Here is an 18,571-nt window from a genome sequence, read left to right on the forward strand (position 1 = left end):
AAGTCAATTTAAAAAAAAATGAAATAAAATACCTAACTACCTACATGTACCTACCCTGTTTTTCAAGGGAGTGTAACCAGAACCACACATTATTTTATCTGGCCTCAACCTGTATGTGAATTTGTGCATTAACAGTTTTTATGACTTTTGGCAATGTGTCTGCAGCTATTGATTTGAAAATTTATACATATATTAATATCAATGGGTTACAGGTCAAGTTACTTTTTTTGATAAAGGTTTTGACCTTGTGACCTTAAATTTGGAATTTGACCCAAATTTTAAAACTGGGTGAATGATAGGCTGTCATATTTCATATTAACAATCCTTGTAACAAGACCTTTCTTTTCGTATCAAAATGTTTTACTTTGTTTATTGTTCTTTGTTGCCATTAGTGTTTCACATCTTGTGTTACTTTTAGTTTTTTGCTTCAGGCAAGCCATGTTTAAGCAACTTAACCCCTTGGTTAGACAACCCACCCCTTGTTTAGACAACTTGACCCATGAAATATTGTTTTTATGTGAACACTAGAAAAAGAAACACCATCTATAAATCAATTAATTATCAAGTTTTTAATTTTATTAGATCACAAAGAGTATATCAGTGCATACTCATTTGAGATAGAAAATTCTCACAATGAAATGAAAATCTTTATCTCGATCTCTTAAATTCAAATTTAATGATTAAAAGAGGTGCATATGCATATTATTGTGCAATAAAAACAGTGAACAAATTGCAAGGAGGATTTTAATACCAAAGGATGAGCTGCTGAAATTGTAATTTATGGTTAAACGTAGCCATAAAACTTCTAAATATTATAAAAACTTTTCTGGTTATTTAACGTTCAAAACATGTGTGATGCTAATATGTCTGGGTTTTCTATATGACCGAGGGGTGGGGGTGGGGGTGTCCTGACAAGAGGCAAACTTATGCAATAATAAGAATTGTTTTGTTATTTTGTAGATGTTTTCTGAAGTGAGACAGCCATACCCCTGCTTTCCAAGGAACCAAACAATTACTTTCCTTGTATTGACATGGTGAAAAATGGGGAGGGTCCAGAAAATGACGAAGACCTCCAGAATGTCATCAGTGATATTGTTGCAATTGAATGTAGTCAATTATTATCCAATATAAATTGTCTATGACTGAACTCATAAGTAGTTAAGGAAAACTGTTTTAATTTTTATTCTTGCAAAAAAGAATTGCAATGGTTAAATCTGTATGTTTATAATGAATCTGTCTTTCATGAATTTTTGGCATTACCTGACTTACAGTGGAATATTACCCCCCACCCCCACCCCCATCCTTTATGGCTTTACTTACAATAAAACTACATATGCAGAGTGAATTCAAAACATGAGAAATATATCATATGTTGTAATTGCCTGCTGAATTTGATAGACAGCAAAAACGCTTTGAATACACAATTCTTGTATATGACTACAATAAATGTACCATTTATTGGTGGAAGGTAATGGTGAAAGATTTTTTCAAAATAACCCCTCTCCCTCCAATATTTGGTCAAAGTACAACAAATAATAATTTTCACCCTTCATTAATGCTCATGCATGACATGTGCAATGATATTATTACATTATCTGAAGATTTTAACTCTACATTTCTTGCATAAACACCCCCCCCCCAATATACCACTATATTTCATTTGCAACCAAATTCCCTTTAACATGTATTAGAAATTGATAGGTTCTACACATGTATCAAATATGATGTCTATTGAAGCGTTTCTTGGGCAACTATACCCGTTTCAGTGTAAATTTCAGCATTTCCCTCATTTTAAAACTTTGATATTTTATTGCACTGTGTATTAAATTTTGATTGTTTATGTGATATTAATTCATATTTGTCTCTGCAATATCATGAAATAAGTATCATTAAATTGCAAAACATAGGTTTTACATTAAACCAAAAGGAAGAGTACATTGTCTGATTTTCTAAAATAGATCTAAATATAGAAATGGGAAAAACCAAGTGTCTCTCGTTTCCATGGTTACCGATCAAGTGGAATGAAAATAATTATTTTTACGTTCAAGTTATGTTATCTAAAGCATATGTACCAAGTTTCATGAAATTCCGACACATATCCATCAATAGCCATTTGCATGGTTCTATCGTAGACAGCCTCTTAAGTGTTTACACATACACACTATATACCAAGTTTGACCCGCCCTCGGATCAGAACTCCCTACCCCTGGGATCATGACATTTCTAATATTGGTACAGGCCTTCCTGTTATATCTCAATATGCATATAGTTTTTCTTATACATGTGAAGTTCTTAAGATATTTTTTTTTTATAATTGGTCAATATTGGGCAGCTTCTGTCCCGCCTCTAAGGCCAGAGAGGTGCAGGAATCGTGAAATTTACATTTATACCCCCTTGTTCCAAACATGCTTCAAACCCAATTTGAAAAGAATTGTAATGATAGTCATCAGAGTTAAAAATATATAACTGCTAACGCACGGCGACGGATTGATTGATTGATGTTTTCCGCCACACTCAACAATTTTTCAGTTATCTGCTGGTGCCCAGTTTTTATTGGTGGAAGAGAGAACCCAGATACAATATACCTGGGGAGAGACCACCGACCTTCCGAAAGTAAACTGGGAAACTTTCTCACTTACCGCCACGAGAGGAATAGCAAAATGACTTTGTTCATTAGTTAGATATTAAGTATCAAGGTGTGCCTATCCGATTATGGTCGTTTGATTGTTGTAAATTGCATATCTATTTTAGTGTCCATGTTACCGTTTTTCATCAAATGAAACACACACTTAAAGCAATACAAACTGTAACTGACAGCAAATGAATTGAAAAATAAAACAAATTCCTAATATATTTGTGATTGAACATATACTAGTATAACTTGATAGAATCAGAGTGATTATGAAGCAATAAACCCGTCGAATCAGCAAAAAATGTCGATTTATAAAGCATTGTTATTCTGTCAGTAATTGCTGTTCGCAAATCTCCGATGTGCATTGAACTTGAAAGTCACCAGGTTGGAAAAAGGGCAAAAGAGAAGCACCGCGTGCGTGTCAGATTTGTAAAAAATTTAACTTGATAATTCATGATCATTTTTTTTGAGTAGCGCATTTGCGTAATAATTTGCTTCCTTACATTTAAAGTACTTCCTGTCATTCATAAAACGGTGTAATTTTTCAAAACTAATGACACGTGATGTTACGTCAGTTTCCGTCTTTGAATGTAACCTCAATCTCAGAAACCCGATTATGTTCAGCAGTCCTTGTTCCCTTGTCCTTGTACACAACGTAATGGCGGTTTATATGAATCGCTCATTGTAGGTATGCTCTCAAATAATATTTCCTTGATTCTTTTGCTGATTTTTATTTCAGACCTCGGGGATTATATTAGTAATACCGATAGCAGTTGTTTAGTGTATAATTGGATAGTTGAAAAAATACCGCCAGTTACAGCTTGTATTCCTTTAACAAAGAGCTGAATGTATTTCTACATATAACCTAAATTATAAATAAATGATAAGAAACAGTACCTGAAATACGTATAGACCATGAATATCAGAACAGCAATAACGATAATCACCGCAGCAACGACGATTCCGATATTTGATCCCGAAACCATTTCAACTTTCAAATACTCAAATGATTCTGAAATGACAGGAACATGGATATCTCTATTTTTGTTATTGTTTAATCATCTATTGTACAAGACGTATATTTGGAAAGTCGGGACTTGTAAGTTGTTAGAACTTGTCCCAATCCTTTTGATTTGATCAATAAAATATGTTTAAAGCAAAACGAAAGTCGCCTCCTATTCATTTAAAGTGCAATGTAGCACCTCACTTCGAGAAAAAATTACGCACTTTTTTGGAAGTGTCTAGTAACAGTGCAGCTAGCCCTACAATGTTATTTGGCGTGTGTTTATTGGAACCTCAGTTTTTCCTTGTTAAATTTGCTATATCTCGTATATGACGTCATGCAAGAGTGTTATAAAGGTCTCTCTCAAAATATATGAACATACTATGTCTAACAACTGCCGCTTACGACATTTCAAGTTACAGGTTGCGATCCGAGTTTGATATGATAATGGTAGTATGTAAGTAGATATGTTGATCACACGAGAGTGTTTCCTTCAACTATTATTTTCCCCTCGCGCCAATATCTGAACCAGAATATATATATATATATATATATATATATATATATATATATATATATATATATCACATTACGTCATAAAATTTACATTTAATCTTTAATCCTGTGATAAAATGCATTAAAGGGTTTTAAAGGATATTTGCTTATAAATGTAAAGACCGAATCATTATAAATATGTTAGGCGTCAGAACACTGTCGAGCACGTCGTCTGCATCTAGTATTTCGGCTCACAGGAACCGGTGATTTTGTAATAATAATAGTAGGGGTCTACACCATCAATTGTGAAGATAGCGAACAGTGATCAATCTCATAACTTATATAAGCAATGAAAAATAAATAGTTGGGCAAACACAGCCCCTGGACACACCAGGGGTGGGATCAGGTCCTTAGGAGGAGTAAGCATCCCATGTTGACCGGTCACACTTCCTAATAAAAATATTATTAACCCTTATTAGGGGGTGATTTGGTATTAACCCCTACAGTTACATGTAGCAATATAGAAACAACTCCCATTTCCTGTGCACGGTCACATGTGTGAAGAATGAAAACAAAGTTCCGTTGTATATTCCCGTCTCAGACAACACAAGTGTACCTCATTCGATAGTGGAGAAGTTGATCGTACCCCTAATGTGGTTATTTACAATTGTATCGCCAAACAAACAAAAGAAATTAATCTAAGTGCGAGATTTTTCTAAAAAAAAAATTTCAGTAATTGTACTTTCAATTTCTCGAAGTGACACCATGGCCGACTAGCACCTATTGATACTTGCGCTAGTTACAATGAAATAGGTTTGAAAAGTTTTCAACTGTTTAAACCCATTTCAGATTGAACAACTTTGTTAGAAAGTTGATGTTTATGATATTAAAGGTGAAGATAACGAACAGTGAGTGATCATTTTCATAACTATTGTTATTAAACACATTAAATACCATTCGAGAGACATAAACACTATATACAGGAGGCGATGGTATCGTTTTAATTGATTGATGTTTTCCGCCATACTCAACAATTGGTATCATTTTGAAGAGTTTACCAAATAGAAATAGTCCACCATATGAATTTACAAACTTTTGCTTACTGAATTTGTTTCATCTTGAAGTTTACAGATATAAATATCAGATATAAATATTTACATGTTAATCATCTTAATTTCACTTATAATCTAAGTGCCAGTCTTTGATGCTCCCCTGGTCAGGGTGTGAGTAATATTAAGCCAATAATAAAGCTCACTGAGATGGGAATTCAGTCAGTAGTGTTTAACAAACCTGATGTACTTACGACAAGCACGTCATTTGAAATAGTAAATATGTATATTGTTTGGAAATTATTGGCATGATAAAGCAACAACAATGTTACCCGTTTGCAATGTGTAGCACTTCATCAACAGCTAGTGACATCTCTCCACCCTACCCATTTCAGGATTATATAATATTGAAATACATCATATCATACATACTATCACATTTCATCCCTGTAAATGCATCCTGGCATCCACCAATGCATTCCCCACTAAGTCTGTTGCATACTTTGCCTGCACAAGTTCCACATGGTACCGTACAATTCTCTCCATAATATCCAATCTCACAAGCTAAAAAAACAACAACAACATTGTATCAAAACGTCTGGTACATGTGTTTTACATAGGTGAAATTGCAGCACATGTTTAACATATGATTAGATGTCCATATATTAAACATATGATTAACATATTTAAAACATATAATTTTATCATCATATGGCGAACATATGCTTTGAACATATGTTTAACGTATGTTTGAAACATATGTTGAACATACTGCAAATTTCAAACATATGATTAACACACGGTGAAAAATTAATATGTTTAACATATGTTCAACATATGATAAACATATGAAATTTTGAAAATATGATTAATGTATGATCAAAAAGGGGGTTGGGGTATATGTTTTATACAGATTTTTGTTTGTTGGAGTACACTCACCCACCCCTCAAAATCGCTGCATTGGGCCTAGGCCCTGTTTTACAAAAGAACTTAGCTAAGACTAAAAATGTTACAGAGTTTAAAAGAACTCGTTACATTTATAAATAAATCACAAGGTTGTGACACAATCTGAGCAAACCGGTTTTATAGCATAATAGACTCTTTGGACTTCATAGTCGTAGGTTCTATTGTATTACGTGGCCCCAATCTGTAAAAAATAATCATACCAAATATGACGTAAAATTATTTTGAATTACGTTTCTCGCTCGCGGAGAAAATCTTGCAAAACAGCTTTGTCATTATATCTGTCGATGTAATTTACACTCCTGACACTCGCTGTTTATAAAGTCCGTACAATTAAAGCATCGATGTAACTAAGAAGATTCATAGCACATTCGCGTATTGGTAGACAATCGATCATCAGGTAGGGCGGAGAACGACTTTCTAATAGTAAGTAGAAAATGGAATTAATGCCAAATATAGGCTTACATTCAAAAGTATGCTTTTTGTATATAAAGTCAGGTTATAAACAGTATATATCAAAACTAAGCAAGAAGAGAAGGGTAACCACAAATGACGATGTAATTTAATTGTAAACGATTTCTTAATATCGGGAAAGTTTCTATATTCAGTAGAAACATTTACATATTAGACATAGCTGATTTAATATTTACAAGTATATTCTTTATATTGATTTTTAGAGCTATCAATAATCGCAACAATTAACGGGGAAACTGTTCGTGGCCGTGAAGATACAGCTGTTTACCCGAAACATCACTAGAACTACAGGACAAGGTCGTGGAAGATTCTCAACAATTCTCAACAGTAAGTTCAGTTTATATAAAATTCTCATATTTTTTTTTTAAAAAGTGCACAGGAACAATCACTAGATTAAGACATTAGGCATATTTTTAGACCCTTCCCCCTTCCCGAATAACACATTGGTCTAAATTTACGTTTACTACATTAGATAACCAAAATATATATACATACTGTATTTGAAATGTTGCAATGTTAATGACATTAATCAATGCAACCACACAAATTGCATATTTGTTTCCAGCGTCCAGGACCTCCCCCCCCCCTTTCCCACGCACCTATATAATGAGTTTGGAATAAGCATGAATTTTTCAACCTTTTCAATGACAGGATCATTTTTTCCCCCGTAAGTTTTGTATGTTCAAATTAATTGTATAGTGCATACATATACATTAATAATAATCTTTCAGACATGCCTGAAATATGGCTTTCATTACCCCCCCCCCCCCTCCCTTCCTACCAATATTAGATGTATGTAGTATTTTACACATAGGTACTGACACTGACAAAATAACATCAATTACATGCAATTTACAGTAGGGATTGATAAGAACTCCCAATGTTTACAGTCGCTACGAACATACCCCCCCCCCCCAAACCATTTTTTGTTTCTGCTGGTATGTTTTTTTGAAGATTTACTCTGAAGGATTTTCCCCGTCTTTAAAAAAATGTCATCTTTCTTACTTAATTTAATGCTTTATGGGGCTAGGATTGGTTTAAGAAATCTTTTAGTGAAATGAAAATCATTATTAAATGTCAAGGCCAAACATTGTGAGAATCAAAATAGAATGATATGGTGTAAATATATGTAGATTATTTTATATTTGATTGGGGGAAGCCCCATAAGTGGATGCAGTGGGGTGTTACTGTATGGAAACACGTATCTTAGTTTTTTTCTTCTTTCAGAAACAAGTAGACAACAAGAAAATTGATACAGAGGACATTGTAATCAAGCAGCCACTACTACGGGACATGGATTAAAGTTACTCACAATATAATCCTCCCTACAACAGTTACTGCTAGAGAAAGAGCATCTGACAATAATGCTAGTAATTTAATTTTTGTGTTCACCAAGTACTACCTTCCTTGTTATTTGGTGAAAAAAATATTTTAGTAAGCATGCCAATGAACTGAATTTGAATAAATTGATCTTGTAGTCAAATTGTCTGGTATTTTATGCTGATATACCCGCATTTTTATGATATTTTTGCATGCTTGATATTAATATGATATTTTTACAAATAAATATACAGCTGTATGTACCTAAAAAAGTATTGGTTGCTCCTCCTTTCATTTCAGGTGCAGCGCAAACTGAACAAGAACTATGTACTCAGAGACATAGATAAATGCTGATTCCTTCCGACATGAATTGTTTTCTTATTTTTTGTGGAGAGGTACTTCTAATTCGTATGTGTGACCAAAAGATGATAAACTTTGATAGCATGTATATCAACATCATGGGAATCATGTAAAGAAAATACATATTTATTTATCATGGAGTAATACTAACATTTATCTGCCGTATTATCAACAAATATGATAAACAAATGTTCGAAAACATATATGCTGTGTGTCCTTTCACGACTATCGTGTTTCAAAACATGTTGAATATATGTTTAACATATCCTAAATATATGTTTAATGTAAGTTAAATATATGTTTAATGCATGTTAAACATATGTTTGATATATGTTAAACATATATTAATCATATGTTAAACACATACTAAATATATGTTAAACATATGTTGAATATAAACATGATGTTACAATTTTGCATGTAGATGATATGAAAATCATAAGAAAAAACATTTGATAATCATATAAACAAAATATATGTTTATCATAAGGTAATACAAACATATGTTATTCATATTATAAAAGTATTTTACTCATATGTTTGAAAACATACGTTGACCTTCAAGTGTTCCATTTATATGATTATCATATGTTTCAAATCATATGTTTAACATATGTTAAACATGTGTTCCAATTTTACCAGTATAGGGGCAAGAACAAAAGATCAATGTAGAATAAAAACCAAATTTTAGTAGTTAGGGGTAGGGGGTAAAATCTCCCGTAAATGTCTGTCATCCGACACCGATTACACTTTGGTAGAAAAAGAAAAAAGACAAATGACTCTTAAAAAAACATTTTTTGTTTCCTTGGAAAAAATATATGATGATTGTGAAAAATGGCGGCAAAATAACATATCGTGTTTTCAAGTTTTCTTTTATTTGAAAACCATTCAAAAAGTACAGTTTTCTGTCATGTTTTAGTCATTATAATAATTATCTATATATAACATTATCTTCTCTATGTGTTTACATCCCATAATGGGGGGTCTTCGTTGCTGAGTGGTTAGAGCATTTTACTCAAAATCACACGCCCTCTCACCTCTGTCGGCGCGGGTTCCAATCCCGCTCGCGCCGGTAAGGGAGAAAGTTTCCCAGTTTACTTTCGGAAGGTCGGTGGTCTCTTCCCAGGTACATTGTATCTGGGTTCTCTCTTCCACCAATAAAATCTGGGCGCCAGCATATAACTGAAAAAATGTTGAGTGTGGCAGAAAACATCGAAACAAACAAACCATCCTATAATGATATGCAAATGGGAGAAATTTTGGTTGGGATCGGAAGTCCGTTTATTATTAACCTTTCTATTTCAGATTGCCTCACATGATAATGACGGTAATTGTAAACAACTTCTTAGACCGGGCTTTATAGGATATCTTGCACTGAATGAGGAGTTTGACTTGCAAGTATTTTAGCTGGATAGTTTGGAGTGGGTGAGTAATCATCGGATTAAAGAAAAAATGCTTGGTTTAGAATTATTTTTCATTTTCAAATTTACCTATCAACAGCTCTGGTGAGGCTAATTAACGACATACGCTGTATGGTACTCGAATGACAAAAAATTGGCATTATAGTCTCGAATATAAAGAGAATGAATGTCCATGCTCTTTTAAAACGTATATCTTCAGAAAAATAAAACTGTAAATACATTCAACATGTTTAAGGGACTTTTTACGATGAAACAATGTTGATATGATATATCAACGTTTGTGTTTTACCCTACATATTTCATTGAACATATCTTTATTTCAAAAATCATTTTGATTTTATTTTTGCTCTAATTAACATGAAATCTAGACCATTTATTACAAAACATCTGGACCTTTACAATTTTTTTAAACTTGGCTAACAATTGCAGAAACATGATTTTGATATGAACTTTTATCACCCGATTTCTTCGTAAATCATATGAAAGGTGAAGATAACGAACAGTGATCAAACTCATAACTCCTACAAGCAATACAAAATAGATAGTTGGGCAAACACGGACCCCTGGACACACCAGAGGTGGGATGAGGTGCCTAGGAGGAGTAAGCATGCCCTGTGGACCCGTTACACTCGCCTTGAGCCCTATATGTACATGTATGTGTAAGAGCGTAACAAAAACCTTTAGAGTGACGTACGTTTTTACAATCGTAAAATATATATGTTTGTTCTGGGGAAAAATAAAACTGCTGACATTTGTGTCATTACTGTAGTAAAAGTTGGACACTTTATATTGACTTTAGATAATTTTATGATAATAATGTAGGAATGGGATTGTTTTAATTGAATTATGTTGTTTCAAAAATATAACTTCACTCATTTATCATGTTTATGGCACAATATTCATTAAGTCTGATTATAGATTACATTCAGCCTAGGCACCTGATCCCACCTCTGGTGTGTCCAGGGGTCCGTGTTTGCCCAACTATCTATTTTGTATTGCTTATAGGAATTATGAGATTGATCACTGTTCGTTATCTTCACCTTGCATTCAGATGAAAGGCGAAGATAACGAACAGTGATCAATAACAAAAACGCAACTGTATTTTACTTAATCAATGTAGATATTAGTGTATGTAAGGTTAATTGAAAGTGAATTCTTAATTATTTGATCAATTCATTCCATTATGGGTAAAGAACTAAGTTCGTTTGGTATCATATTTGGCCCCCCGAATTATTCAAAAATGAAGTACATGTTGAATCAAACTTCTACATTGCAAAATACTGACGGAGATACACTTGTCTCAAAAATAAAACGAAACTTTGAAAATGTGTCACATTTCTACTACATTGACGTGGTCAAAATACGTACGGAACACAAATTTCCGGAAAATTTCATAAAATTTAACCACTTTTGAAGATATTTGAATAGGTCCGCATAATATCACCACTTTAAAATTTTCACACATGAAACATTTATGGTTAAGCATTTCACATACAAAAAATTACGATGGTGATATTGTGCGGACCATACTTATTTCTAATTTTAACGTTCATATTTTTAGCGTTTTTACAGCATGGAAATACATGTCATGTTTATGGATGTTGTTATATATGTGTTGTTACATAAGTTTAGCTATATTTTGTTTACAAAAGAAAATACTCGCCTAACACCGCATCAAATGATAAAATTCCTAAAATCAATTTAACGGGGCAATGTCACGATACGATATTAACATGTCTTCCTTTGTCAGGCTTGTGTTGTGTATTATATATTAATCATGCCATCTTACTTCCGTGTCCTGTAACTAAGCGAAATGTACACTAGTTAGGAATACTTTGATATCAATTACTTTTAATCAATGGAAATTGCATTATATGAAACATTTTGCCAAACACAAAATGCTACTATTTCTTATTAATCTATATAGCTAAATGCGTGACAGAGCACGAGGTCGATTTATACATGTATTTCGGTATATAGACGTCACTTTTCAAAAGTGACGTCATAATGGGTTGATAGATCATTTTGTCAACTTACATACTACGTTACCTCAGCCGGTAGAGTGTAGTGGAAATGACCAATATGAAGATATATTTTTTTCATTTAAAGTAGAGCTATTTCAATGTAATTCTTATCTACTTTTTATTTAACTTTACAGTGCATATGCCGTCGTGCTATACGACTCTATTTAGGCCTAGGCCTATATCTGCAGCATTTGTATTGTTATAATTTTTTAATTACCCCAGGATTCGTAACGTGTTACCCTTTCGTGAATATTAGTATATTATCTATTTTATTACAGACATGTAGGATCGTTTTTTCAAGGGGGAGCGGGGAGCCGGAGAAGTTGACTTCACTATGTCTAAAAATAATACTTGTAAAATTCAGTGAAACAAAAAGCCAACATGTTCTTCAAAATCCTAATTTGTGGGGTGGGGGAGGGTTAGGGTTGACATACATCAAATATATTTTCATTAAATATAATATTGATTAAAGTTTACGTTTTCCCTAACTTCTAGTTCTTCATTCCGGGGGTGGGGGTTGCTACCTTCTATACACGAATTCATTTCATAACTTCTATTAGTACTACTTCGAAACTGCATTCTTACCATTCACTATTACTTTTTAAAAAGTGGCCTAGGGAAGTCACCAAATATATCTTTACTACAAAAATATACGTTGTTAAGAAAGCACCCCCTATTTAATGTGCCTGTATCATACATCGTTTTGTGTTATACACGGATAAATTGTTGTTCAAGTAGTAGAGCACGATTTTCACGCACAGGGAGACCATTACATCCATCCGCCGTTGACGTAACATTTATATTGGCGTGTGCAAAATACATCGCATATCTAAATCATGCGCGGATCTAAAGTGGGGTCACCGGAACACCACCCCGGCCTGGAATTGAAGTTATTACATCTGTGCGCTAAGCAATAAGGACAGAACTAGATCATGATATTAATATCATGAAACTGGAACATTGTTTAATATCCTTCTTCCATTTTCAATTTACATTATTACCGGTGATTAATTTTCTTTATAATCATTTTTTATTATATATATACTGCCGTAAAATGGCTGAAATAATACCAATACGATGTAAAACCATAAACAATACTCTACATGTAGGATTAAAAGTATAGATTATAATTTAAACCTTTCACTAGTTAATGACAACAAACTGCTGGATAATACAAACCTTTGACTGACGGCATTATATATGGCAGTGAATTGTCATAAAAGACAATTTACTTTTGTACAATTCAAACTGTCACTACTTCATTCATTATTAGAAACTGACTGAACAGGACTAAATCAGACATGTAGCAAGAGGTGTGTGGGGGGGGGGGGGGGGGGGCGTGTCTTAATGTACGATCCTCTCCCATGCGGACCTCGGACGCGGTTTGAGACGATAATACTGATTTATAATTCAAACTGTTACAATTGCGTAAATACCAATGCATTGAAAGATGTGTTGTATATAAAGAAGTATTTATCATATATTTTTAAATAGATACACGTGCATTTGCTAAAATCTTGAATCTTAAAATCCCGTAAGATTATTTTTAGTTATTCTTTTCATTGTGATAGTGTTGAATACATGTGCAGTACATTCTTAATCCCAATGTAATGTTTTTTTTTTGTTTTTTTCAAGACATTTTAATATTTCTTCTCACATTACTTTGAATGAATTTCATGTTATTTTCACTATATCCAATGTAGAATTGTTTAGTGTCTTCGCTGAATACACCTTTAGTGTTCTTGGAGGGGAATTTGAATATGGTGTATATATACACATAAGTATAGTTTCATGTACCCACTCACCATGTATACAATTGATATTCATTTAATTCATATTTAAACAATGCAATTTAATCCAAATGTAAAGATACAAACATGTGCTGAATGATAAAATTAATTGAATATGGGTTACTATACAATTACTAAATACCGTTACACAAATTCGTCATTCAAATCGTAGCATACGCCACATTTGAATCATTTACAAATCTTGAATTCATGAAAACTTTCGGAGTGAGTCATCCCGTGGGGATCTGGGTTAGAATATAGGTCCCCACTACCCCTTGCTTGTCGTAAGAGGCGACTAAATGAGACGGTCCTTCGGATGAGACCGCAAAAACCGAGGTCCCGTGTCACAGCAGGTGTGGCACGATAAAGATCCCTCCCTGCTCAATGGCCATAAGCGCCGAGCATAGGCCTAAATTTTGCAGCCCTTCACCGGCAGTCTCCATATGAGTGAAATATTCTCGAGAGAGACGTTAAACAATATTCAATCAATCAATCGGAGTGAGTCAATTAAACTTTTCAAATAATAATCACAGTACACTGATACGGCACTCTATGCAACAACGAAACGGTCCCGGAATCAGCCTAAAAAGGTGCAGTCCCCGCACGCAGTTTCAAAGCGTTACGCGAATGACGACGCTATGTACCAAAAAGTATCGTTACACTGTGCATACCTTCGCCATTTCTGCCACTGTATATAACATACCCTCTCGTTATTATATACCGTGCCGTATCAATGCACTTTTAATTTTGCCAAAAAATAATAATAATAAGACACAGCCTTCTTGTTCATGACGTCGCATAAAGTAACGTCAAAATGGCACTAAGTTATCGTAAACTATACTGTATTTACGTGTGCATTATATGAAAATAAAGCTTCTAACAGACATACGATAGTCATTTTATAAAAACATATACCTTATTAAAGAACTTTGAGGGATATCTTTTAATTTGAACACGGGGCCAAATTTGGCCCCAAACGCACTGAGTCCTTTTTTAACAGTTGCAACTTGTAAGTTTAGATCCTCTTTTTTATCTTCATTTTTTTTTAAAAATTATAACTCCGAACAATGCATAAACATGATAAAGGAACACATGAGCAAAGAAATATATTTGTAACCAATATATTTAAAAAGGAAGGGTAGATCCAGAAAAAAAATTAAACGTAGGAATGGAGGGGTTATGACTCATGTTTGTACCTTTTCCAAACAGAAAGGGGTGGGTGAAGAGCCCAAAATTGCATAAAATATACCATTTGAGCTATTCTATGATGTGACACATTATACAGGTATTTTTGCATGTCAACACATCTTTATTACACATTACTCATTGGTGTTTAATTCTTTCATAAGTTATTTCCCTTTCGAATTTAAGTACAAGAGGAATATCAATTGAAATAACTTGAATATACACCATCTGATAATGATAATGCTTTTAGGTTTAATTGACAATTTGTCGGTTTTTTCTTCTTCATGAATGTTTGATATTTTGTTTGGATTCAATGTTCAACATTGAATTCTTTTACTCCTTTCCTTTCTTTTTGTAACATTGCCTGGTACTGTCACTTGCTTTAATCTATATATGTTGAGCTGATCTATTTCCCAACTGTAACCACTTCAACTTTGTCTTTGAGTTTTTGCAGATACCTATAATAGAATAAGATAGACACCAATTTACAGGACATGAATTTCCCATCTCTCTTTCTCCTCCAAAACAGCGTATAAAATTTTGGAAAATAAGAAAATGCTTAAACAAACCTGTATATGATATTGAGAAGGTGTTCCTAACATTCTAAATGAGTGATAGGTAGGTTTAGATACTAGTCAGGGCTGAATCAGGTTTTGTGTCTGGTTTTTGAGTGACCAATATTTATCTATAATGAGGACATTTTGTTTATTTGATATTCGTATGATTGGTTAACCATATATATCGTTAACCGATTGGCGACTGTATTATCTGCCATAATACTATCCTTCTCATTGCGGTCCAGCCTCACCCTCCAACACCTCCCAAATGCACCAACATAGTGAAGTTGAAGTGTGTTGTAGTAATATACATATGCTCCGTATGGGACGTATGGGTTGTCCCATGGTTTAAAAATAAATAAATAAGGACCATCGTGTACGAACACGTCTGATGACTGCGGTACTGTCTTTTGATGGCCGGACACATACATGTGGTCGTATGCCATAAATCATAATGAAATAAAGAAGTAACTTATATTTATTAAAACTAAATAAAAAGTAAAACAGATAATAAAATAATTTATTTATTTATATAATAATTTAATAATAAAATTTATTTAATTTATTCAATAAATTAGAATTTAAAAAATATAATAAGTAAATTAAAATTAAATAATTAAAATAGTTTTATTCATAATAAATTATATCTTTTATTTATATAATAATTTCAATAATAATTTTTATTTAATTTATTCAATAAGTAAATAGAAAATTAACTCTTCATTTTTTTTTTTTCATTTGGAATCTAATAGAAGGCAATAATTAGTACTCGCACGAGTACCCGTCCTTCGTCCAAATAAATCAAGATACACCGAAATAAATATACCATAATTATTACATAATAAGTAATATTAGGGGTTATATAATAGGAGTTATGAGATTGATCACTGTTCGTTATCTTCACCTTGCATTAGTATCAGGTAATAGTAATAGGGATGTAGGTATGTATATAATTGTTAATTGTTAATTAAAAAAGGAAATTTAACTTTGACTTCAGTATCATAAGGGGTCATGTAGTACATCTATGTCAGGGTTATTTATATAATACTAAGTTTGAGGTTTATAAAAAAAAAATGTACACTGTAGATTGGTACATATGTGCGACATGTATTTACAGTTGTGTATTCACCACAGATATTTCCAATGCATACAGTGATGGTAATGGCACTCCATGATGCTGATATGAAAACTTTAAAGGCATATATATTAGCTAAATGACTTGCTCTTTGGGATTTCTTTAATATTATTATTATTAGAGATATATATTAAAGAATCCATGTATTGATCAGTCCCATGACCGTCAAATTGAAGCAGACTTTAAATAGTTATATTGATACATGTATGTAAAACTTATACGGTACCAATTTTGATGCACCATATGCGCATTTCGACAAATAATGTCTCTTCAGTGATGCTCAACCGAAATGTTTAAAATCCGAAATAACTATGAAGTTTTAGAGCTAAATATAGCCAAAAACAGCGTGCCAAAAAAGTGGAGCCAAATTCGTCCAAGGATAAGAGCTATGCATGAGGGAGATAATCCTTAATATTGAAATGAATTTCTAAATTTTATAACAGCAATTAAATATACATCCGTATTTTCAAGCTAGTAACGAAGTACTTAGCTACTGGGCTGTAGAGACCCTCGGGGACTAACAGTCCACCAGCAGAGGCCTCAACCCAGGGGTCATAATGTAAAACTTATACGGTACCAATTTTGATGCACCAGAAGCGCATTTCGACAAATAATGTCTCTTCAGTGATGCTCAACCGAAATGTTTGAAATCCGAAATAACTATGAATCTAATAAAACATGTCAAGAACACTCAAGTGAGCACATAGTCTTATTGTTTGATATTAAGATTTATAATTAACAATATGAAAAGTGAAGATAACGAACAAAGATCAAACTCCTACGAGCAATACAAAATAGATAGCTGGGCAAACACGGACCCCTGGACACACCAGAGGTGGGATCGGGTGCCCAGGATGAATTATGAATTGTTTGACAGTAAAATGGAATTCTTTAAAAACCTTGCTTAAAAACTACAGATTCTAAATCTTTTCTTTTGACATGTATATGTATGTAAATATATATTTAAAAATGAATTCTGGTTTGTCAAGAGCAGGATGGTTACCATTAAAACAAATGTTTCTGTGGATATCAAATAACATTTAACAAATGATGTACATATATATTTATGTAAAACTTATCCGGTACCAATTTTGATGCACCAGATGCGCATTTCGACAAATTATGTCTCTTCAGTGATGCTCAACCGAAATGTTTGAAATCCGAAATAACAATGAAGTTTTAGAGCTATTATAGGGAAAACAGTGTGCCATAAAAATGGAGTAAAATTCTTCTAAGAATAAGAGCAATGCGTGAGGGAGATAATCCTTAATTTTGAAAGAATTTCTAAATTTTATAGCAGCAATTTAATAAACATCCGTGTTTTCAAGCTATTAACGAAGTACTTAGCTACTTATAAAATACCTTAAGGGAAAAGAAATGTGTATATAAAATAATTAAAGAAAAAATGTTAGTTTCTGTTCGGTTTCACGTCTTGGACCGGATACTCCGGCACCAGGCAATCGGTGATTCATACTGAGGGTGGAATATATTAAATAGTAAACATCACATCTCAAGTAAGATTGTGGCTTACATTTGTACAATGTGAATGTATACGGTTTAGCAGAAAATTAACTCGCGGAGTTAGTTTTCGCTATATTCGCTGAAACAACACTTCCGCGAATTTAACATTCATTAAATTAATTTTTCATAGTTTGTTAATACAACCTATCATTGGGTCAAATGCTGTCTGACGTCCTTCATATCAGTTGTTAGGCCTTTTTTGGCAGGCTGATTTTGACTACGGATAACTCCGTTTGCCTGATCAGGCTATAAGGTTCACGGTGGGTGTGACCGGTCGACAGGGGATGCTTATTCCACCTAAGCACCTGATTCAATCTCAGGTGTGTCCAGGGGTCAATGTTTGCCCAATTGTCTACTTTGTATTGTTTGTATGAGTTATGAGATAGATCACTGTTCGTTATCTTTACCTTTCATTGATAATAAATAAATGGAAGTATTTTAAGATTTGCTTTTGTATTAAACCGACCCCGATTTATTGTCAAATGAAAAAATCGCGATTTTTTTTTACCGCAATAACAACCTACTATACAGTGTTTAAATCCGAGTCAAAACTACATTAAATTACACTCTTTTAAGATGATACCTACTCCTACTGATCCTCAGTTAGGCATAATTTACATTTCTATCTCGGACAGGAAGCGT

The 18,571-nt window shown here is 33.2% G+C and overlaps 1 protein-coding gene across 2 annotated transcripts in view; it reads right to left on the reverse strand.

The window, feature by feature from the left end:
• Positions 1–18,571, reverse strand: part of LOC130049229 (multiple epidermal growth factor-like domains protein 11) — a 55,500-nt gene that overhangs the window by 12,366 nt on the left and 24,563 nt on the right. Inside the window, exons 12-13 of one of the 2 annotated variants that reach the window (XM_056146540.1) lie at positions 5,612–5,743; positions 3,530–3,644 (exon numbers count right to left, since the gene is read on the reverse strand). In XM_056146540.1, the coding sequence (XP_056002515.1) occupies positions 3,530–3,644; positions 5,612–5,743 (247 nt within the window). The remainder of the gene's footprint in view (positions 1–3,529; positions 3,645–5,611; positions 5,744–18,571) is intronic. The other variant, XR_008797717.1, reaches the window with a different exon arrangement.

This window comes from Ostrea edulis, chromosome 8, assembly GCF_947568905.1.
Source record: "Ostrea edulis chromosome 8, xbOstEdul1.1, whole genome shotgun sequence".
Taxonomy (NCBI): Eukaryota; Metazoa; Mollusca; class Bivalvia; order Ostreida; family Ostreidae; genus Ostrea; species Ostrea edulis.